We start from the raw sequence: 23,956 nt of genomic DNA, 5'->3' as shown, positions 1-23,956 counted from the left end.
GATAACATTATCCAAAAAATGCAATAGAGAAAATTACTGAATGCTTCAATGACTGATACCTGAGGGGGGCTTTCCCATTTTCTTAAAAAGTCTTCTTTGGCTTTGGCTAGGAACTCTTTCACTGGAAACACACACAAAAAAGTACATTTTAATTAATGTAATTCATCACAGATGAGATAGAGATGGTTTGTTAACAAAATACGTAAACTACGTTATCAACTTCTTTCTTCAACTCATAACACGCTATTTTCACCATGTATGAAAGCAAGCACCAACGCCTCTAGAACTTCTACAATATCTCTAAGCTTTCTGGAGTAACTACATCATTCTACACGAAATAAACTACATCAGCTCTAATAACTCACAATACTGTATACGCAAGCAGGCTTTAAGGTGATGTAAGATGTTCTTAATTTGACTGGGAAAAAAACCACAAACATCTGACATTTATAAATAGCCATTCCACGACAGACTGTTTATCTATTTTTGTTAAATAAAAGTTACTTTTTATTTCAACTGACTGAGCATAATGTTAATCTTATTGCTTTTCCCCCCCATCACCTTTATTTAAAGGCTGTTTGCAAGCTCAAGTACCAAATGGACAGCATTACTGCAAGCAAAGACAAAGCACAGGGCTACAACAACACTGCACATTAGGTGTGCCCACAGTCAGAGAATATACACTTGTAATAATGTTTTTCCATTGAAATTGAAGGAATGTATAATAGCAAAATTCTGGATGACTGTTTAAAATGTGCACCAACATATTTTGTTCCAATCATCTTTTTGCTGTTCTATTTTTTGAGTATCAATTATCAGCCGGACCAATGCAGATTACTTAAGGCACAGTCATAAATGGGAGGTGTTTCAGACATTGCTGTGATTCTGCAAGAGTCACAGAATCAAGAAGAGAATACCATGCTGTTTTTGTGTTCTCTGAATCAGTTCACACAATATAACGTTAATAACAGTGGATCTTCTGGACGGCGATGTTCCGCCACGAGCCATTGCTAAAAATACTCAGCAATGTGCCAAGATTATTACGGTCAATATCTAGAAATGTATATTTTAGCAACTGTATTTTACCTTCTGATGGTCATAACAAATTAGGTTTATAACGGGTAGTAAACAATCATCTGATTCATCTGAACTTTTTCGTACTTTCCAGAGAATAGTAGAGTCTACACAGAGAACTTTTCAAAAACTCTCTTATCATTCTTCTGTTACCGGTACAGTTACAGCAGCAATAAAAAAAAAAAAAAAAAAAAATCAATGGCAGCCCTGGAGAAGACTCCAGGCCATGGTCATAAATTTTCTCCCCCCTCAAGTGTGCTGTGGGACCCAACTATCACAAAATACTCAAGGGAGGTTTATGGGTCCCACCGTCACTGGCTCTGATGGAGCATATAATGGAAATTTCAGAAAAACTGGCAGAAGTTCTGGCAGGCCTCAAGGTTATAGAAGTGTTTAGAGCATGATATCCGCTAAGTAATTTTATTTTAAGAGAAATAAGCAATATCAGAGAGGAGGAACATAGTTATTACCCTAAACTTATGGTTAACTAGAGTAAGAAAAACAGTTTATATCAAAGGAACTATTTAAAATTGGTATTAAAACTCAGTGAGAATTAAAAATATTTTAGTGGGTAATCAGTAAAACGTTTGACATATTTATCCCGTGTGGGGAAAATGTTTCCATTGTTTTTAAATTGTGGCGGTTATTCATGTAATGACTTTTAATGATCCTAATTTGAGAAAAGAACAGGATTTCCTGTGGCATTAAATAATTTCTCAACACAAAAAGGGAAGCTAACAATGTCCAAATTCATGCCTGATGACCCTTCTTCCATCAGGAGAACAGAGATGACTTGATAAAGTGATGACTACTGATAAAGTTGTTTAAACATCAACTTATGTCAAAGTAGCATGAACATTATTTTCTCTTAATGACAAGAAAAAACCTAAGATGATCATTAAGATGACCAAAAAGCTGAGCCTTCAAACTTAATTGGCTGTAGCTTAGAAATGAACATTAACCTTATATCGGACAACCAAAACATGAAATAATTGGTCTTGGTTTTTTTCATGTTATTACACTATGTATGTGTTAAATATCCCTCATGCTATCTCCATCATTCATATAAATAAAGTTTCCACATATTTTGCACTGAAATATAATTATTCAGTATTTGTAAAAATATACAATGACATTTACATGTAGGCATCTTTGCCTCTGTTGTACTTATGGAATAAAGAATGCTCTTTATGAAAAAATGTGATCCAGCTGGAAATATTCAAATTGTGGAAGCATGAGAAAAATAATTTCTAGGATATCAATAAGCCAAAAGCTCTTCTTCGACAAAACTACCTTATTCTATTCTACTTTCGCTCTCGTGTCTTGGAAAGCAGTATTCAACATGTATTTTCAAAATAAAACTACCTAATGGCCCTCACTTATCTTAAAATCACTACGTTTTAAAAATTATTTCATGTTCTTTGGTGTGTTTTATTAGAATTACATTTTCTTCCTAATGAGAAAGTGGGTCAAATTGTGACTGGTTCTCATTTTCAGAGGTCACCTGAGCTCCTACACCACACCACAATTCAGCAGGTCATTTCAAACAGAATTCCGGCAACTCAAGTGCATGCACTTCAGTCACTTCTGAAAATAGGACTTAGAATTTGAAACAGGACAATATCTCAATCACGAACCATTAGCTCTTGCTACAGGAGAACACATTCCGTTTCTACTTTTCAAGTGCAGAATCAAATTTTACGCCAACTGGATAGTGGTGGCCATGGGTATTATTGTGATGATATAAATAAGTAGGTTGATTAGATGATGACTTAGAATTTTTCCTCAAGTGCACATTTTCAGCCACTTTACATTGTTACGATGTGACTCTTGTTTGCTTTTCTAGTCTTTAAACCGTTTCTAGCATCTGTGACTTTGGGCACTAATGAAGGAATGAGCATACCAAAAGTCTCTATAGGTTCCCCAAGGGTTTGCAGGAACATTCACCCACACAGATGAGATGATGAAGAGAGGAAAGAAAGAGAAGAAAAAAAAAGTTTTATGCATTTCCACAACAAACACATAGAAGACACAAATACATTCCACCCTTTCCCCTCCCCACTCGAGAACGGACCTTGTAATAAACCAGATCTTTCCCACACAGACCAGAATGACTCATGCTAAATCACAGAATGTTTGAGCAAAGAAAAGAAAAAAAACCCAAAAGCAGCTAAATTCAGCATGAAAAAAAAAAGATGATGCATCACAGAAATAAGCACAGCTTACAAAACTTCAGGACATCAAGGTGGCATCTTTAATAATTAATCTACTCCAAGACACACGTCCAAGGAACTGTTGCTAACAAAAGTGTAGCTATCTTCATTGCAGCATTCTGGATCACAATAAAACCTGTAATCGGGTGATCTTCCCACTACTTAGCACTTTGTTCCAAAAGACAGCATGTGTGAATTGCACGGCATGTGGTGGAGAGCACGGAAATGGCAAGCTGGCTCCAAAAAAAAATAACAAAAAACAAAAAACACCACCACCAAAATCAAATTTCAGTCCCGTTACCCAACAACGGCAACAAAACCCCTTGAGAAGTCTAAACGGCACAGCTGAAGTTGCTGTAGGCAAACTGGAACGCATATGTGAATCCTCTATGGTTGCCATACCAGTATGATTTAATTTTGTAAGAGCGTCAAAAAAAAAAACCCCAGGAAAGAGTTGTTGACACAGAGGTTCCCATAAGCACGGAACAGCCCGGATCACTCGTATGTGGTCAAGCAAAGTGAGGATGATGCAAGGAGCGTACGCAAAGACCGGCAAACAGACCCTATTCAGACTGGTTTCACTGATAGAGCAGAAGTTGGAGCGAAGGAGCTGAAATTAAAGGAGGAGAAGCTGTTGCTCAAGAAAGGAAGGTGCTAGAAGGAGAGGGCAAAGCTGAAGTAACAGCACTGGCACAATGAGGGCCACAGAAATCGTCAAAAAACTGGATGCGTGAGGAAGGGCACCAGCTGGAACTGGAGAGGATGCACCAGTGGTCAGAGATCAGGTAAGCACAAACACGCAGTGCAAGCCTAGCTCTTCAGGCCAGCGAGAGCAATCGGCAGGAGAAGCAAGTTTTATGCAACGCAAACACCCGAAGCATACAGTAGGAAATCTGGGGAGGTTCAGAAAAGGGTAGTAAGAAATGGCGTAACGGCCAAAGAGTTACAATGGAAGATTTGAAGCAGTTTTATAACTTCTGCCTGGTTCAGACCCTGGGCAGAAGCAACGCTACAGGTGCACCCACAGCTGGGCAAGACGTGCGTTATCCCCTTGCATATCACAGGTGGCATGAGAGCGGGCCTGCGGACATCCATGCCCAGAACCAAGGCAACATAGTGATAAGCAGGAAAGCCTACTGGAAAGGATTTTTAAAGGAAGTGGAACTCAAGATCAAGGTAATACTGGCTTACAAGGAGGTATTAAAAGAAAAAGAAAAAAGATAAAAAAGAAAATGAAAACAAGAAAAAAGAAGAAAAAGAAAATACCCCCCAACAAAGAACCACAAAACCACCCAAACGAAAAAATCCTACCACACGCAAAACTAAGAAACCCCTGAACTCCCCAAACACCAGATGTTATCTAACAGTATATTCACACAATGTACAATATTTTTGTTTTATTGATTAACTTTTGTTTGAAAAGTTAGGAAACTTATAAAAAATAATTGTTAACAAATGGTGCAAATACTATAGAGTGTCCTCTGGCCTAAAACACAGTTTAAGAGTGAGAGAATCAAAGGAAAGCTCCAGAAAAAAATGAAAAGGTTTAAGACCTCTCAATTGCAGGGGTGCAATGACAGCAGAGAGAAAGGGGCCACAGATGGAGCAGTCCTGAAGAGTTACTGTGAATTACTTTGCCTTTCTCCCACCTCCCACGTGCACTGTATTTGTTATTCTCAAGCACATCTCCCACAAGAACCAGCAAGGCAGGGTTTTTTTGGTGTGGGTTTTGGTTTTTGGTTTGTGTTTGTTTTTTGGGTTTTTGTTTTGTTTTGTTTTTTTGGGTGGGGGGGGCGGGGGGAGAGTATTTGGATAAGATTCATGGCAAGAAAGCAAGAACTAGACTGATTAAGACTAAACATTGGGCACCACTACAAACCCCCATCTGCTGTGCTAAATGCCAATCTCTGCTTGGTATTTAAAATGCCCTTTATCAAAATACAATTCAATTTCTGTTCCAAAACTGTAATATAATCACTTGAAGTCTGGAATTAAACGGGCTATTTAATTAAATCTCCAAATTTCATTTAATGGAAAAATAAATATGCATGAAGAGATCCTGGTAAATATATATGTGCATATTTCATTTTTATAAAAACAATATTTATAGCCTTAAACATTATTGAGACGATATAGATGCCTCAGTGAATCCTGTGGTTATAGTACCACATTTCAGAAGCAAGTGAGGGGCGTAGGATTCAAGTTCTAAGTCCCACTCTTACACCATTAACCTCTTGTCTTAAATATCTTTAAATTTGTCTCTCAATTAGCAGGAAAAATATCACAAGTCTTACAGCAAGATTTTGCTACCCTGGCACGTCTTTGAAAATAAACACAACTGAGTGTTCATACACTCAAAGGAAGTAGCGTGAGCACCAGTTGGCATTTTAATAGCTGGGAAACTCTTAAAAACAAACTGAAATGGTATCATTGAAACAGACCGTCAACAAGAACAAAACATTTTTTTCTCAGAATATGAAAACTGTGGGGAAAAAAAAAGTCCAACGTGATATGAGCCTCGTACAGGGCAAGTCAGTCTTGCCTTAACATTGCGCTGGGACACACTGGTTCCCTTGCGAAAAACCAACCACGGAGAACTTTGTCTTGTTTCTGCTCCAAGGGATGCAAAGTCACAATGGCTACACTAATAAACTCCACATCAATTTAATATCTCATCCCTTTTTTTTTTTTTTTTTACTTAGAGGGCAAGGTTTTGATCTTATATTTCTGTTTAAACATTAATTATGTTAAATACTGGTGCTGCAGAGCAAGCTAACTTACCCAGCTGCAATGGGTAAGAACCTTCAGTTAAAAAATCACCCCAAAATACACAGAGCAGTTCTGAAAGAGCTCATTTGCTGGAACACTAAACCTAAAACTTCTTAGTAAATAAAGGATCATGTGAGAATTATTAACTGCATACAAGTTTGCTACTAAAATGGAAGTACTAGTAATTAACCTAACAGCACACTGAAAACAGTTCTGTGGAATACTGGGAAGGACTGGTAAGAAGTGGACAAGAGAAGGGCATGGAAAAACCACAGAGAAAAAGGCAGAGGAACAGGATAAACAGCAAATTAAGAGCAATTAGAGCTGCAGTGCCTAAAGACTACAAGAGAGCACTAGAATCTGATTTTGGGGGGAGCACATTCAGTAATTAATTTACAATGTGCAGCAACTGTAAAATACAAATTGTTCTCATCCATTACAACTCAAAATCTGGAATGCAGGCAAAAATCTTATTTTAATCCCATCCATGATTTTGAAGTCTTGAGCTAGACAGTATTCTGTCAGTCTTATAGAAGCAAATTTGCAACAGTTAGGAGCTCTACAAAGAGCCCAGATTTTCTTTGTTGCTTTCTTAATTTTCAGAGCTACAGGTTATAGCTTTAAGCTGTGAATTACACAAAGCTGAAGTCTTACTTAATTTCACCTCTCCTCTTGGCTGGCTAGACAGCAACAGCCTGCATAAGGGATGTGACAGATTCAGACAAATCAAAACAGACGCCAGTTTTCAGCTATCAGAGGTAATACCTATCTTTGTCTAATTTTGAGCAGTAGATACTCTACTGCACACAACTGCCACAGTCAGACTGACTCTCTTCTTCCTTCTTCTATTTTTATTAAAGGTAATAAAACCAATTTTACTTCCAAAACCAATTTTCAGTCTTTTCCCCTTATTCTTTTTCTCTTAAATCATAAAGTACTAGTCCAAACAGAGGCAGGGAACCCAACTAAAGCCAGAAGTACAACACAACAGAGGCCCCTCTGGGGACACAGGTCCAAAACACAACTAACACCAAGTCACTTAAAATGGGAATCCCTCAAATTTTTTTAAAAAAGAACCCCAAATATATATTGGAAATCAATAAATTTATTCAGTCACAAACACAATCAAGTCTTGTACTAGCTCCGCTCAGCAGAGTCGTACACGGATGTATGCCCCAATTCAATCATTTTCCACCAAAAAAATATAGATGAGATGAAACCGCTGCTTTCTTAATCTAAACAAGAATCTAGACCCAATGCATATAAAAATTTATAAATTAATATACTTCATTTAAAAAAGTGACTCCTCCCCCAAGACACACACATTTTCAACTTACTCCAAAAGCCTCTCTTCCTCTCTGCAAAAAGACCCCAAACAAACTACCAAAACCATTACTCAATTTCTAAATTATTGATTATATGCAAGACTCCCTCAATGCACACAAGCAGAATAGCTTCATCTGAATCTCTGAGCACAGGACATGACCTAAAGTCTCCTGCAGAGTCCTGCTGGGCAAGAGCTGTTCCATCCCTTTGGGTCTTTTGGTCCTTCAGAGACCTCTCTCTCTTGCCCAAGGTCTCCTTTCAAATTAAAGTGTTATTTGCAACCCTTTGCTGATTGATTAGAGTTGATTTTTTTTTGTTCCATTTCTCTAAAGTGACCACTTAGAAGCGGCATCCAGTTAGTTCTGGGATATGTTAAAACTAAGCTTTGGCCTAAGAAAAGGAGTTTCTCTCATACCCTCTTCCTGCCCTTGAAGTGTTGTTCATTGGAGGGAATTATTCCAGACCGCCGCAGACGACCCATTTGTAAATCTGCTTCCTCTCTTGCAACAATCTACATGCTTTGAGGCTTGAAAGTCCAAGAAATTGCAGTTTGGCTCGTTTGGCTGCAATTCAGCGTTCAGTAAGGGCTGGTTTAAATACAAAATACCCCAGTCCTGCCTCTCTATCATGACCTTCCTTGAAAGAGCAAAAGCACCCTCGTGGCTGACTGCCAAGCCAGGTCAGGGAATTAGGCCAGATTAAAGAGTAATCTACAGAAGGCAGGGGAGGACAAGGGAAGCTAATTTTAATCCACAAGCAGCTCCCAGTTCTTTCCATCACATGAATGCTTCTCCTGGGGTGAGGGAAGGGAGAAGTGGGGTGGAATGGGCATACAAGTGGGGCAGGAGAACTGTTCCTTCTCTGAAGGAGCGCCAGTTTGTGCTAGTGTAACGTGACCACGAAAGCACAGCATTGGACTGTTGAAAAGGCTTCTGAGAAATAATTCCCATTTTAAGTTATTAATTTTCAATTATTGTATTAGGTAAGTTAATAGAATTAACTTAAAATTTCAAAATTGTAAGTTTAATACAATTACTTTCAAATGCAGTACTTAACCTTCCTTACATATAAAATTAGTTAATACAGAAAAGGTTATGTGAAGAAATCTTAACACCTAAAATACTCATCATACGGTGATGTGCTTTGTGAGCAATTAGGAATTAAGCTTCACCTATGCAGCACCACCCTCTGTAGTTGTAGCCGAACTTTATCCAGCAAGTAATCTTAAATGTTGCAACTACCACAGGACCTATAGCGTAAAAGACTGCCTTCCTGTGTAAAATGTAACAGGTATTACTTCACAAAGACAACTGAAAACTGTGTGAAAATTGTGGAAATTCAAACACCTCTTGTTTCTGCAGTGCATGTATTTCCATGGTTACCGGGAGGGGGGGGGGGGGATAACTGCATTTTAAGAATGAGTTCCAGGAACAAAATTTGCTAGGGCGCTACTATAAAATATCTTGTAAATGTATCACATTCTTGAGTAAAGGTATTTTAGCAAATTCTGGTAGTTAAATACACATATACAAAATAATCAGATTTTCCTCTTACAGCCAAAACCACATACCAAGCCAAATGTTTACAGCACCTGCTGCAGTTTGCCTCTAGTTCAGCCACCCACCCCTCTGCACTATTAAGATACAGCTAACCAGCTGGCACCAACATTCCCGTCCATATTACTGCCCCACCTTCCCTCTTTGAAAGAGTTCAGTGACTAAAGCGGATAACATATTACTGGGCAGCTCTTGCTGAGACTAGGTTTTGTGGTTAGGTTATTAGAAACAGCAAGCATCAATCTGCAGGTAGTTGATTTAATCTGCATATTGGCTAATAAATTCCCTGCAAGCAGGCAATGCCTCTCACAAGACTAGGTACACTCATGCACCAATACTCTACTTCGGAAGTAACCCAAGTTTTACTAAACTAATTTCTTCCTTATACTCCAAACTAAACAACTGCAGGGGCCACTCACTGTATGGATCCATTTTACAAGTTGCTTCAAAAGAGCAACTCTTGTGTTGCTGCTTCTTTCTTCAAATATTTCACACAAGGCATCAAAACAGTAGTAGATACACCAGTCTTGGATTAACTGCACTCACATCTAAGTCCGCTTCCCGCTAAGGTACTGTGTCCCACCCTTTGCATTAACAAAACTACACAAATTCTCATATACATGCACTGGGATCAGTAAGACACATCTTCACAGCTGTCAGGGTAAATCAGCAAAACAGCTCTTCATATCTTTGCAAGATGTGAGATTCTGACACATCGCTACACTGACACATCTCCCGCAGAACACACTTTCAATATTTACAGGAAAGGGTTGCCTACAGTAACTAGCCAAGCAGGAGAAGTTCATTTATAACCTTAAATAGCAGAGAGACTGACTTCCTGAATAAGGAAGTCTTATGTAAATAAACACATTTCACAACTCAACACATCAAGTGAACAACAAGTTTTTTTTTGCCTCAGTATTAGGGCAGGCAAAAAGTAGGTAAAAGTGTTTACTATCCATTCTGATAAAGAATAGGACTTCAGAGAGAAACTGGTTCAAGTCAGTGTTTATTTGGATAAAAGGCAGGCATAAAACCTGTACAGAATTGAGCTGCAAACCCTGCAAAAAAATTTAAGTGGAAAAAACTAAATCACGTGAATTCTTAATGGGCTGGAGTATCTGTCAGCAACTAGAATGAATAAAGGAAAACACCAAAACCATTATTCTAGTTACAAAACTGCCCCTAAGAACCTCAATAATTAAAGCTGGAAACTTGTGTTGCGAACTTTGGCCTGCAAGAGCAGTACCAGCCCTCTTAGAGGAACCAGCAACAAATAATTATATAAACAATTTGAGACCTAAACTAAAACCCAAGGACAGAAGAAAATCTTTCTGGTAACAAAATATACGTAAGAAATGTAACAACAGGGATTAGAGTAAGTCACAGTTCAGGAGATGCAAGATTACAACATACCAAACACCCTTTCCTGTGGAAGAAAAACCCTATATTTTTTTAAAGTAATTTTTTGCCTATATGCCAAACCAAGCACCCTGGGGGACTGTTCACTGTATGGATGCATTTTAAGAACTACGTCAATGCAGCAAATCTTGTATTGCCTTTTCTTTTTTCAAATATTTTGTACAAGAATCAGAACAAAACATGAACCCACGTCAACACCTAAGAAATAACCCTAGTCTGCTGCCGCAGGGGAATTTCTGAAAGGAAGAAACCTCTGGTCCCATGAGATGCATACAGGAAGATGTATAGTTCTGGCACCTGGACATTCCATGGCATCCTTCCATTTTCTGTAGGCTTTTCAGCAGTGGGAATAATTACTTGCTGCTTGTTGTCCCTTGTCCTTAAAAGATGGTCCCAATCCACATAACTGAGATATTGACACTACCCCCCTTCACCCTCACTCCTGAAGCACTCCTGTGCACACAAAGGTGGACGATAATTCAGCAGAGTCTACCAGCATTGCTCATACTCTCTCTTCATACGGCTCCATCTGCCTCCGCACCCATTTGGTAACTACTGTCTTATGAGTGTAAATTTCTGTATCAGCAGTTACCTCTATTTGCAGTATCTGAAAGTGCTAGCCCCATCAGGCACTTGGTGATACTTGGGAGTATTAAGCCTATTCCTAGCGAAACAGAAGATGTAGCAGAGTAGCACCTTTCAGACCTGGGAGCTGGGGCTACCGAAGTTACTTGGCCTTCCAGACTTAGAATGTTCTGCTGTTCAAAACAAAACCCTAAAGCAAAGAAATAGATAAATGGTTTTTCCTTCTTTCACATCTTTCCAGAAAAAAAAAAGAAAAAAAAATCATATAACTAGAGCTCTCCTAGAAGAAGAAAAAAAAAAACCAAGAGGCAGCCAATTTTACTTGCAATTTAAGAAAATATATCACTTTTTCCATCAAGGTTTCACTTGCATCTTGGCAATCTTTCACAAGGAGAACATCTGATTTTGTCCACTGGCAGGGTGTAATGTAACACTGCTGCAGTGAAGACAACCACAAAGGTGCACTGAAAAGCAGAAGTGGTTTAAATGAGGAAATGTTTACAGCAAAGGCTTAATCTAATCCTCAGTTGGTGGTGGAGGAAAGAGTCACCTTTCCCTTGTCAAATTTAGACTTCTGATTTATAGATCCTTTTGACTGGGAACCGACACTTAGTAAAAGTTGCAGCTATTTATTTCTATTTTTAATGAAACCAGGAGCCTGCATGACAAGATGAATGAAATCTACAGATGCAAACTGCAGAATAAAGCCCAAGGGAAAAGAAAACAAAACAACCACCCCACCCCGCGATGAAACCCCCCCAAGAAAACCAGCAAAACAAAATCAAGACACCTATAACCTCTTTTTCACCTAGTTTGTAAGAAATTTATTCCCTTAAAATGACTCAATCATAACAGAATACCAAAAAAACCCAACCAAAACCAAATGAAAACAAAAACTCCACCACACAAGCAGCAAAATTAAAAATTCATAGAGCTGATTTCCAGAAACCTTAATTCCTGTGGAAGCTACAACCTCACTGTTTGAGAAACAGAGGAAAAGGTGATGGAAGACCCAGCCTGGCAACTGGTGAAAAGCAGCCACTTCCCGACCCAACGAGAGACCTCTCCATCAGTAGACGAAGGCGCCCGCGTGTCGCCGAGGAAGTGCAGCGAGGCTGTAGTTTCACCCTGACTTTTCAGAGAGGCTGAGCAAGGGCAGGTGTCGGCGGGGAGGTCGGGCTGCTGCCACGTCCCCGCGGCAGAGGCGCGGGCCGGCCGCAAGCCTCCGATGCCACCCAGCTCCCCGCCGGGCTCCCGCCTGCCAGCATCCCCGCAGGGCTGCGGGGAGCACCCGGGGAGGTGGGCCACCTCTTTCAGGGACAGCCCGCATTTTGGTTTACTTCAACAGCCATGATGCCGTAACATAAATCTCCATAATATATGTACGAGTTCTGAAACCTTGTCCTATATCTATACCGGTTTTGACATCTGAACCTTGTCGTGCTTTGCATACCGAGGAAACGACAGCCACGCTTTTCATTTCAGAGAAGATGACCTCAACACATTTGTATAAGTATATATAAGCTGATATTAGATAAGGCAGTGGGATGACTCCTCCCACTCTTTATCTCATGCCATGTACAAAAGTGAAACCTTCATAAAAATAGTCCTTTAAATTTGCAGGATAAAGCAGAACCACACGCACAGGCACACACAAACCCCGTATACATGATTAACTGTTTTTTCTTGTCAAGCAATCTCTAACCCTCTTAAGTCATTTTCCAAAGCTCCAGACGATCTGCTTGAAACAAAAAGGCATCATTTCAGAAACTAATATATTTGGGCTTTTTGCGAACAGTTTTCAAAGGATATCTGTTTCTAAGGAAATAAATGTACAGAATTTATATAATTAGATACAACTGTCAATAATATTCCAAGTAAGAATAAAGTACTTCATAATTCCATTAAATTCAAACTACGTTATAACAAGTAGTCACAGTGGTTTTGGAAAGCAAATACCTGCCCGCTAAGTTTACAAGGTTTATTATAATCTCTCATTTCAGACAAGACTCCCCTCCCCTACTTCCATGAATGACCTCAACTATTCTGCTATCCCATCATTTAGAAAGAATAAAAACCATAGAAGAATAGATGAAACACAGTAAAAACCGGTTCAGAATTTTTAGGTGGTGATTATAATAATTTCAGAAGGCCTCTCTATTTATATCAATTCAGATAAAATCATTTATGAGTGGAACAGAAAATTAAGTGAACTGACATATACATCATTCAATTATAAAACTTCCCAAATCAGATTCTGTTGCCTTATTTCATGATGTGGAACAGTTATTTCTAAAAGAAAGCTTTAAAATAGGATTTCAAATACTAAATACCAGTTATGCAAAGCAAAATGCTTAATAAGAACTGCAAATTTTAAGACTAGCAATTTTGAATAGAAACCCACACTGAGTCGATTACAAAAACAAAGAGATCAGTAGTCGATGCAGCTATGCAGACGAGGAAAGGAAGCCTGGTAGATTTTTCCTGATTGTGAAGACGGAACAAAAAAATAGTGTCAAAGGTAATAGAAAAGACTTACCATTCATGCTGAAAAGCTAGTTTTCAGAAACATATTGCTCCCAATAATAATCCAACAGTTGATGAAGTATGTTAATCTCTACAAAATCAGTGCTTCAATCTCTAAACACACTTACACACTAACTGGAAAGAGAGAGCACACAGAATCCAGAGAGCTGCTCTTCCTTACAATCTCCTTGCGATGCAAAAAAAACTATGAAGCACAAGATACCAGTAGTAAACCAAAATCAATATTCAGGACACGGATATCTGGTTTTGCTCATTAACTACTTCTGTTCTGACCAATGCTACCTATTCATGTCTAAAGCAACTCAAAATGGCAGGGGGGAAAAAAAGCGTGCAAACACCAGGAGGTTTTAAGATGTTCTCAATTATATCAAGCACTGGCTGTTTCCATGGCAACCTTAGACCAGAATTATCTGTTGACTTGTACCCAACTAGTACTTATTCTAAAGCTTTAATCAATTCACACAATGTACTCTGTACATTATTTCATATCTCACGTGCATCTTTCTCTACACATATACAAATCTAGTGATTATTCAGCTAAATCTCTGTAAGACATTCCATGGTATTTGGAAGTATACCGATACTACTTTGAATCAGTTAGAGCCCAAATAATATTCCTTTGACTATTCATCACCCATCCATTTGCAATTTAGAGACTATGAAGATGACAGAAAGATGAAACAGTGGTGACTCTCCTGATGATTTCAGTTACCCAAGTTGCTAATGTGTTCTCTTATTACACACAGATTTGGAAAATATTTGTATCATTTCAAGAATAAAAGACTCATACTGATCTTAGTCCCTCTACATTAAAACCAAGCAGCCTCGTTCTCCTTTCCTTTCCCATTTTAATCTTTCAAAGAGTAACTATGAAAACAAAACAAAGATCAAAATGTGGGTTCCATATAGTTGCAAGTGGTCAGAGTCTAAACTAAGGATGAAATACACCATTCTGATGACTACCATCACATCCCTTCCACCTTTGGCTGCGCAGCACAACTGACCTGGTTACCGGTTCAGGCTGTACAACCACATGTGCACTCAGTCAGCTTTTTAAAACATATTCCAAGGCCTGCGGTGTCCTGAGCCACCTCTGCCCTGCTGGATTCTGAGGATTTTACAAAACACATTCATTTCATGCATCAACCAAGAATCCAACGCACTTCGGAAAGATTATATGGTTTACATATCAAAACAATGAAGCAAAAATGTTAAATTTCAAAATTAACCACTGCAAAACCCCTAAAGCCATAGACCACTTGGCAAATTACTCAAACCCACAACACTAGACAACTGACAACACAAACACAAAGTCCACCCAATAAGGGGCAGCTCCTTCCCCTTCGGGAACCCTTCAGCAGTAACTGCCTGTAAAAGGACATGCATAGAGACAGACTTTTTACAGTATTTCATTACAGCAGAAGGTATAAATATCTTAACTTCCTTTTCAAATTATTTCTACCTCAAACCTAAACCAAAAAAAAATTCTGAAAGTCACTTTCCAAACTTTCTTCAGGATTTAAAGACTGCTTTTGCCTGGAATTTCAAGAGCACACAGTAACTGTCTGCTATGGAGCCTCGCCTAAAACCTTACACCAACAATCCGTAAGTTGCAGTGATATGGGCAGAGTAGTTGAAAATATTGAAACGTCCCTACAAGACAAACACCACTATGTTTCTAAAACAGTGACCCAATGCAATTCTAGGACATTGAATTCTCAGATATAAAACCAAACCAAACCAAAAAACCAAAACCAAACAAAACTGTTTCTCTTTCATTTTTCACAAAGAGTTTTCACAGATTATATATTTTTCTAAAAATATAATTAAGACTGAGTAGTAGGCAGAGACTCTGTCCACTGTATTCCTTATCTTCTCTATCCCTCCTTCAGCTACAGTGGTAGTGAAATAAGAATCTTGAAATGTTGACTTAGTCCATGTATAACTACAGTATTTTCATTTTTGACAAATAATCTACAAATAGAGAGTAAAGGTTCAGGATAAAGATTCAGAATTTCACCCCAAAACCAAAGCTACATAATCAACCACCATTCAGCTACCAGCTCAGTAACTTTGGCTCAGAAAAATTGCATGCAACCACTGTGCTTAATTATGACTTAAAATAGCATCTGCGGAACAGCCATTTTCACCATGTTTATCATCAAGAGACACGACAGTCCGTTTCCTCATCAAGCATGTCATGTGAGGAAGCCTGCCTTAAATAGAGGGGAAAAAAATAGTAGAGACTTCTATATAAACAGGTCACAATTCGTAAGTGCCAGTAGGTCAATACAATTTTTTTTCTTCATGTTATATAAACAAAAAAGCTTCAGTGTTACTTTTTCAAATAGCTATTTACATAAAAAAGAGCTTCTACATAAACACAAGTATGTGGCTATTCTTACCAAGCTGAAAATATTTTGGAGAAGTGGAAGCTCAGAATTTATGCGCTTTCATCATTTATCTTCCCAGCAAAACCAGTCGATCCTTTCCCATCTCATTTGGGAGACCTAGATTTAATCTATTTTAGGTCAATGCATTAACACCTTTTTGTTTCCATGTTTACTGCTTATCCTCTGAGAACGGATTCACTCCCTACTCATGTAATATTTTAAATTGCAAGCAGGGAGATGTATAAACATTGATTTTCTTCATGGCAACACTGTGACGCTAAGCATTTCCAATAAGGCCTGTTTTCAGCTGAAATAATTGTGTTAGCTCAAATCCATCAATGAATCTGAAATCCGGAACAAAATTATCATCAATTACCATATTATAATATTTTAAACTGAGTATTTAGCCACAGAGACAATAACGGGTTTGCAAAATAATGCATGGCTTTAAAAGACAAAAAAAAAAAAGAAAATCAAATGTCAGTTTACTTAGATTGTGTTATTTTTTGAAATCTCTCACTTTCATTACCCAAAATGCAATCATGAAAAGTTTTAATCCATACATTATAAACTGTTCACTAATTAAGAAATTCCCACACTAAATTAATACTGAATAGTTAAAACCAAACACAATTTTGTATTGTTTACCACTATAGAGCACGTTCTGATGTATACATCCCTTAAAATAAAATGAACGATAAAAAGCACTATAATTAGAAGTTTAATCTGTGCAGCAATGCCTGCCTATTCCAAAGTTTAAACATTACAATCTTTAATGAGTTTTCTATTTCTGCTGAACTAGCTGATTTAATTTGAAAATAAATGAAGCAATTTAGAAGTAAAAATTGGGGTGGGGGCTTGCCAAAACAAGTGATCTGCGCTTTAAGAGGAAAGAAGGTACAAGGGGATAAATTCTCCTGCTGGCCACCGGTCCAGGAACCAGCCCCCACCTCCCCCTGCCTGACGCAACACGCTGTTCTTCAAATTAATACCTTTAGGTAATGAATTGTAAAATTGCCCCCAGAACGAATCACAGATCAGTGTTTGTATTCGATTACAAATATGCAAGTTCTTCACTTGCTGGGCACACTGAAGAGCGAATATCCATAAAACAAACAAACCCCCTACTTACTTGATTTGTCCCATAGGACAGCAAGTTCAGAGCAATGTTGGCTCTCATTTTCCAGAGCCGCTCTCTGTTCATGCGCACCGTTCTTTGAATGCCTATGGAAAAGGCGATTAGCAAAACCTTCCAGTCTCTGCAGCGCTGTGGCTGTCCCTGTGCACTGGTTACAAGGTACCTCCTTCTGAGCTGCCATCTATACACACTGGTGATTTTTACAAAAGCAAAAGAGAAAATAGCTGAAAAGAGCTGGACAACCCAGAGCCACTTAGAGCTATGCATGTGTCAAGCTTCCTGTATGCAGCGTGTTCTAACCACTACTCTCTTCTACTTCCTGTTAAGAAAAGCTCTATCATGTATTGGTTTATACGGCTCAAAGTCTCTTTCCATGTCAATCAGAAAGTGTTTTTTATTAAAAAATATGCAATACTTGCTCTAGCCTGTGTTTTCACAGCTTCCTAATGCATCACATTTTGTATTTAAATATACGTTTTGAGTTAAAATACTACAAAGAACCTGTTCAGAAGTACAGATCAGAAGGCAGATCATTTTTTTTTAAAACCACAACCATGTGTGGAAAAAGAAAAGTGACTATTCTGCAGTCCTTCCCCTGTTGTTAAGATGGAGTACTACCATCATCACAGCAAACATAACCAGCTGTAATCTATTCAGTAATAACCTCTTGTTTTCAGCTGAACGCCTTTCTAAGCAAGGAGGTTGCTTGCAAAAATTGCTGGAGAAACTATTGTTTTATTATTGAGGGGAGAAGTATTCTTTTCCTCCTTTGAGGAAAATCAGACTGAAGAAGTTGAACTCTAATGTACATATAAAGACGACTGCATTATACTCATCCAAGCTGGGTTCCACTTCCTCCCAAGAACGAACCAAATGCATTTAACTTTTCCAGTAATAAAGTACCAGAACGACCAGCGCTGGCAGATCCTTATCTAGCAGCGTGCTCACTCTCCCAGCCCCAAAGGCAGCTGGAAGGGGAGTCACAGAGTCACGGTCACCAGCTCCTGACATTGCCTATGCAAACGGTTTGCATGCAAGTCTCCTGGAACTGCGTAAGAGATTTTTTTCATTCACAAGAAATTTGAGTATTTTCACCTGTAGACTAAAGCTAGAAAGCATAATTTTTGATGCACAGAACATAGGGGAAATAAATCAAAAGCTATATTTAACATTAAACTTTATTAATTTGCAAATTATGTGATTTTGCATGCTTACAATGGGTATACTAAATATTCATTTTGTGAAAATGGAAACACATACATTAGGCAGGTTTCCCAGCATATCCTCTGCACATGTAAGATGCGGCTTCTTAAAAATTTAGGCTATTCTTAAGAAAGATTGAAATAACTTTTCCACAATCTGTCTCCTGTCTTACAGTCAACACGTGTTAAAGACATACCTCTCATTTCTCACCACCATACTTCTCACTGAATAGTTTTCAAATGTCAGCAGATATCCATCCTTGGCCATTACATAACTATTTCATAACAGCTCTCTGCTTCAGAAAAAAAAAAAAAACCCATGATGACAAGCCGCCCATGATAATGATAAAACAATAAAAATGCCGAGGGACAGACTTTACAGATTTGCCTACATTCCTCCTAACGGACACTTCCAGAGTTGTTGTAATCGGCCTCAGTCAACGCAACAGTTTAAATTTCTAGACTCTGTGCAAAGCACAGAAACGCCCTTTGGAAACATAATTTCCTCCTCCAGCACCTGTTCAAAATTTGAAACCAAATGTGTAAACACTTCTACTTTACACACTGGTTTGCAAACCCCAGTGAGCACCTGCTATCTTGGTGGTGACCAGGCTGCTCTCCCTGGTCAGGGTCAGGCGCTGCAGCCTTCCCTGGATCCCATTACAGGTCCTTTTCCACCTTATGCCTTCCAGCCTTTTACCTGCTTCGTTGCAGGATCAACGCTGGCTTCCGCGACACCCTGTTGGTTCAAGGCTCTGCTGACAGAAACAAGAGCTAGCAAAGACCACGGGGATCAGTTTACCTTATCAGGGGTCACAAATAGGCAGGGGGTATGTGTTATGTGCCATATATAGCCAAACACTTTATGACAGAGTAATGCTATGCCACCTTCCATACAGCAGTGTAAGAAACACGTAGTACTGTAAGAAACAACAAGATGCTTACTTCCCTGCCTGGTGAACTTTCTGGGGCTGTACAGCTGTGCTCCCTTGTAACTTACTCCGTGTCTCTGGGCATCTAAAGGATCCTTCCAAGAGACTATTATTTTCTCTGAGCTTGGCTGTTTTCTCCAGTAAACAAAGCCACGCGGTATGATGGTGTGCTCATCTTGTCTCTCTCCTCGCCCGTGGTTCTAAGCCTTTACACCACTGATGTCTTACCTTTCACACAAGTCTTCAGGCAAACCACTTCATTTCCCTGATTGCAGAGAGGGCAATTTCCAAAACTCACATCGCATTACATAAGTTAGGGTCTGCCAATCCTCTAGAGTCAACGGAGAGATGCGGGAACTGCCAGAGACCAACTCTGCCCACCAAAATTCAGAGCTCTGAATGCACCCAAGTGACTAAGCCGGACACTTGAATTAGGTGCCAAAAACTGGAAGCAGAAATATCCACCCTCGAGACCACAGATGTGAACTGGTTTAAGTGAAAACAGGTTATCCAAAAGGGATTGTTAAAAGTTACCCTAAGAGAAAACTTGGATTTGCCAGAATTTTACAAACTACTGCCAAAAAGTGTTATAGAAGTTCTTCTCCAGACACAAAGCATGAAAAGAAAGTACTGGTCATATTTATACACAGACAGTAATACAATTTCCCAAACCTGGAAATTTTTGGCATTGATTGGCATTGCCCAAGGATACTAGCACACTGACTCTCTGAAGCTCACATCCCATGTGGGCTTCAGTGTCTTCAAATGAAGTGCACGATTTTTAAAGGTGGGATCTCCTATTTCCTTTTACCTAACCTTTCATCTAATTGACATACTAGTCTTCTGAATCAATGCAACATTAATTCATCCACACCAAGTATTTCATAATTTATATACGAAGCGCAGAGTCCACAAGCTCCAACATAGTATTTTACTGCCCAAAAGCTCAGTAATAGGCAATGGATGGTGCTTTATCAAAGGCAAAATCCTGTAGCTCTGCTTATCTTAGGATTTCCACTTGCTAGCCAGCACTACTTTTCCTTAGAACAGTCTGCAAATCTTTAAATACAATTAAATGCTTATCCAGACACGTGCAAACAGACTTGAGGTCACCTTACTCTTGCTCCAAGCTGGAAGAACCTGAGCCAGCTCTGACCTAAAGCTGCGCAGTGCTTGTGGTTAAGCTCGTACGCCCTCCCAAAAGAGCAAAAGCTGTCTGTGCTCCAGCCAGACCATAAACATCCAGATGTTCTGCCCACTCAATGCAAGTCACATCAGGTGTGTGTCAAACTGTGCCCAGGTATGACCCATGTAACATCAAGCCTCATTAGGTTCATTTAACTTTCACTGAATAACTAACTTTCACTCCACAGTCTCTGTGGCCTTTCTGTTACAAAAAAATGGCCTAATTTGGGTCGGATATCTAAAACGATTAATGTTTGGAGACATTAAGACGAACTAGTCAGTTGCCATCCAGGTCTCCTATTAGTTTCTACAGCTGAAAAAGTGTTGAAAATCCACTCTTTGTTCTTATTATCTGCAAAATAAACCCAAGCTGCCCCGGCTACACAGCGTACGTGCTACCTGGTGTACACCAAGGAGCTCGCAACCCCGGTGCCTCACCAAGCAACACTGGCCCAGGGGCTCAGCGCCAGCGCGGCGGTTCCCTTTGCTCGCAGAGCTCCATCTCTTCCAAAGCACTCCCAAATGCACGTAGTTCAAACTGGCCTGGCGTACAACGTAAGGAAAGCATTGCATAGAAAAAATTAAAGAGGAGTTGCTTCGATGCTTCTAACTGGTTTCTAAAATTTCTGTTCTACAAGAGATAATGAAGCTCCAACTTGTCGCAGTCAAAGTCAACACTGAAATGTTAAGAATTTCCTTTAGGCAGAAATTTTATTTTCCCTAAATTCTAGCCGCTACATCTTGGCAATATTTTAAAACAGATTAGAACACCCAGAAAGGTGGGTAATAGCTATGAATGTGAATGTTACATCTGTAAGTTGTAGTATTTTCATAAACAATATTTCAGTAAACATTTTTAAGGAACTCTCCCGCAAATTTATAAAAAAACATCATCATGACGATAGCCATGGAAAAGGGCTAACGCTGTGGTCTGCTAATCTGATAAAGGCAACAAAACCGTTCATACTTTTCACGCTGGCCAACCCCTGACCCTGTGTGCGTTTCCCAGCAGCTGACGCGCAGGGTACCTCTCCCAACCACAGGTAACAGCACACAGCACTATAACCCAGCCACAGAGTCTTTCAGCTTCTGCCTGAAAAAGAATCAGGAATAATGTAGCTATTTGGACAATTTCTTTTTAATAATCTCTGCTAAAACATAATTTCTTAATTTCTAAGAGGCAATTCTACCCTACCAGCCAAGCCTTAAAAATTAAGGATTAAAAAAAGAGCGCCCTCCTTTCCTCAGAAAACCTAGACGGTTGAGTAATGGCATGATTGGTACAGTCCTGCTTTAACTGAATTCAGACAAATGCACACATTATAATTTTAAAGTATTTAAAATGTTTCCCAAGTAAAGTTACCATGCAATTCCTGACTTTCAAAGAAGTACAAAACAGGAAAACATTAAAAACCACAGCATACCTACGTATCTTTGAAATCTATTTATTTTACTTCTAGGATCTAATGCCATTCTTAGTTTCGCACAGAGATCTGATAATTCTCTCACACTATGTCAAAACTGGGTGTGTCTTCTCTAGTGTTTAAATGAAGGTTAATGAAGAATTTCTTGCAGTCAAAGAATACAAGAGTTTTAAAGACAATTTACTGTATTCCCTGACGGGACCTGGAAAAAAGGATTCATGATGCAAAACAGATTTCAGATCACTGACAGTTCACTAAATTTCAGGTCTTAATTCCAAATCTTGAAACCTAATATTTTCCTGGCTACCTACAAAGCAGGGTGTCAATCTGCCTGTTTATGCATGTTCTGCTTATCTTTAACGGCTAAATATTCTTTTCTATCTTCTCATTTTATATATTTAAAATTAGTATTTCTACTTTTCAGCATTGGCCTTCATCCACAAGTAAAAAAGACATACTGTGACATTTTCTGCATATTTATTTTGTTTGTAATCTATGGCAAAATAACTTAAAGACCTTATAAATGAAAAATAAAGAACTTTCTTCTAAAAGTAAAGACAGTTTATTTATTTGCTTTAAAAACTGGTGGCTTGATAAAGCACATCTTTCCTTTATGCATCAGTTATTTCAACAATGAAAGTCCAACTTTATTATTTATTATTTATTTCAAAAGGAGTGAGCAATCATTGATACAAATGTTAGTGAGGGTTCCTCCATTTTTAAGAGCTTGAGGACCTTGCTGAATTTAGCAGGTCTCTTACTGACCAATAGAATATTTATAAGTTGAAAGATGCAGCCAACACATTTAAGAAAAAAGAAATAATTTGTCTAATTTTCAATTATAAAATACAAATGTTTGTAAGCATTTAATAACTCTAAAGTTTGTTAAAAATATATAAAGAACCAAGAACATTCTGTGCTATAAGCCTGATGAAATGTGTATATTTTTCTAGTCGTATACAGCTTGAGAGAAAAGGACGTAAAACAAAGTATACAGATAGCCATTTCATAACTAAAAAAAAGAACATTTTCATCAGAAATTATGTAATTAAACACAACCCGTTTTGAGTCTTGCCAAGCATGCATATTGCAAAAAGAATTATGGGTAGAAAGATAGGCAGAAAAAGGCTTGTTGAAAAAGCAGATGTATTTTGATTTTCACTATCCATCCAGCACTATACCGCTAGCTTGCATTTCTTTTTAAACACGCCAAAGGAAGAACAGTATTTGCTAATATCTTACAGATTTAATGGCTTCCCATTTTGAAACAAAGATTTTTCAACATTTATATAAGCAAAATGAACACAACCAGCAACTTCACGGTTTAATAACACACAAATAAACCCATGCAGTCTCAGTGTGCATTTACATGTACATTTTTTTCTAAAAAGGTTAACCCTTGCTAGAGAGCCCTTCTGTGAGCAGTACTAAGGCTGAGACTGCAGCACTTCTATAAATAGGACTGCCAAGAGGAAGTTGTTGCTATGGAAATGCTGGTCATATTTCTATTTTCACTCGGTAGACCTCTACTGGCATCTACTGTACACAAGCTTAATTGCAGCAGACATCTAATTCCTTAATCTCTCATCAGGAAGCATAAATTAAGGCTTGCATGGTCCAACAGCATCATTTATTCTTTATCCATGATGATACAAAAGGGAATAAAAAAAATAACTAAGAATGTAGAGAAGAAACACACACACACAAAAAAAGAAAGAATTCAAACCCTCCTTGTATTCAGCACCTCCTTCTTCATACGCAACCGAAAAGCTCTCACTCTCCCCATCAGTTTTCTTGTCAGAATTTGACAAAGCCATCATTGATGATGAAGTAATTTTCCATGTACGCATACCATGGCAGCAGATCAAGTTTCCTCATTTCTCTATCAACATATATCTGGTTATTTTGAAGTCAACCAGCTTGTAGTCGTAGTCCCAAATCTAGCCTTGAGAAGAAGGGGACAGAGAACTCTTTCATTACAAGCCAAATCTTCCACAAAACTGTCCAAGTTGCCGAAGAGAACTGGATTCCTCTCCTTCCTAACACGGCTCCTTCCTCCCTGCTTTTCTTACAGCTTCGTTCAAGATGATGTGCTCGCTGGTGCTTACGGTCTGGATTGTCACATTGCAAGAGAGAGGTTTTCAGAAAGTGAGTAAAGATTACACAATAGCTCCATGATAAACCAAAGTT

The 23,956-nt window shown here is 38.6% G+C and overlaps 1 protein-coding gene across 5 annotated transcripts in view; it reads right to left on the bottom strand.

The window, feature by feature from the left end:
* Nucleotides 1-23,956, bottom strand: part of PRKACB (protein kinase cAMP-activated catalytic subunit beta) — a 76,322-nt gene that overhangs the window by 22,037 nt on the left and 30,329 nt on the right. The window contains exons 1-3 of one of the 5 annotated variants that reach the window (XM_075098016.1): nt 18,423-18,508; nt 17,018-17,109; nt 60-121 (exon numbers count right to left, since the gene is read on the bottom strand). In XM_075098016.1, coding sequence (XP_074954117.1) covers nt 60-121; nt 17,018-17,109; nt 18,423-18,493 — 225 coding nt within the window. In that variant the 5' untranslated portion in view covers nt 18,494-18,508. Of the gene's footprint in view, nt 1-59; nt 122-13,484; nt 13,654-17,017; nt 17,304-18,422; nt 18,509-23,956 lie in introns of those variants that run through there. The other 4 variants (XM_075098019.1, XM_075098014.1, XM_075098018.1 and 1 more) reach the window with 4 other exon arrangements.

Source organism: Phalacrocorax aristotelis, chromosome 6 (assembly GCF_949628215.1).
Source record: "Phalacrocorax aristotelis chromosome 6, bGulAri2.1, whole genome shotgun sequence".
Lineage (NCBI taxonomy): Eukaryota > Metazoa > Chordata > Aves > Suliformes > Phalacrocoracidae > Phalacrocorax > Phalacrocorax aristotelis.
Note: the sequence above shows the minus strand (reverse complement) of the source record. Positions and strands in the feature narration are given on the sequence as shown.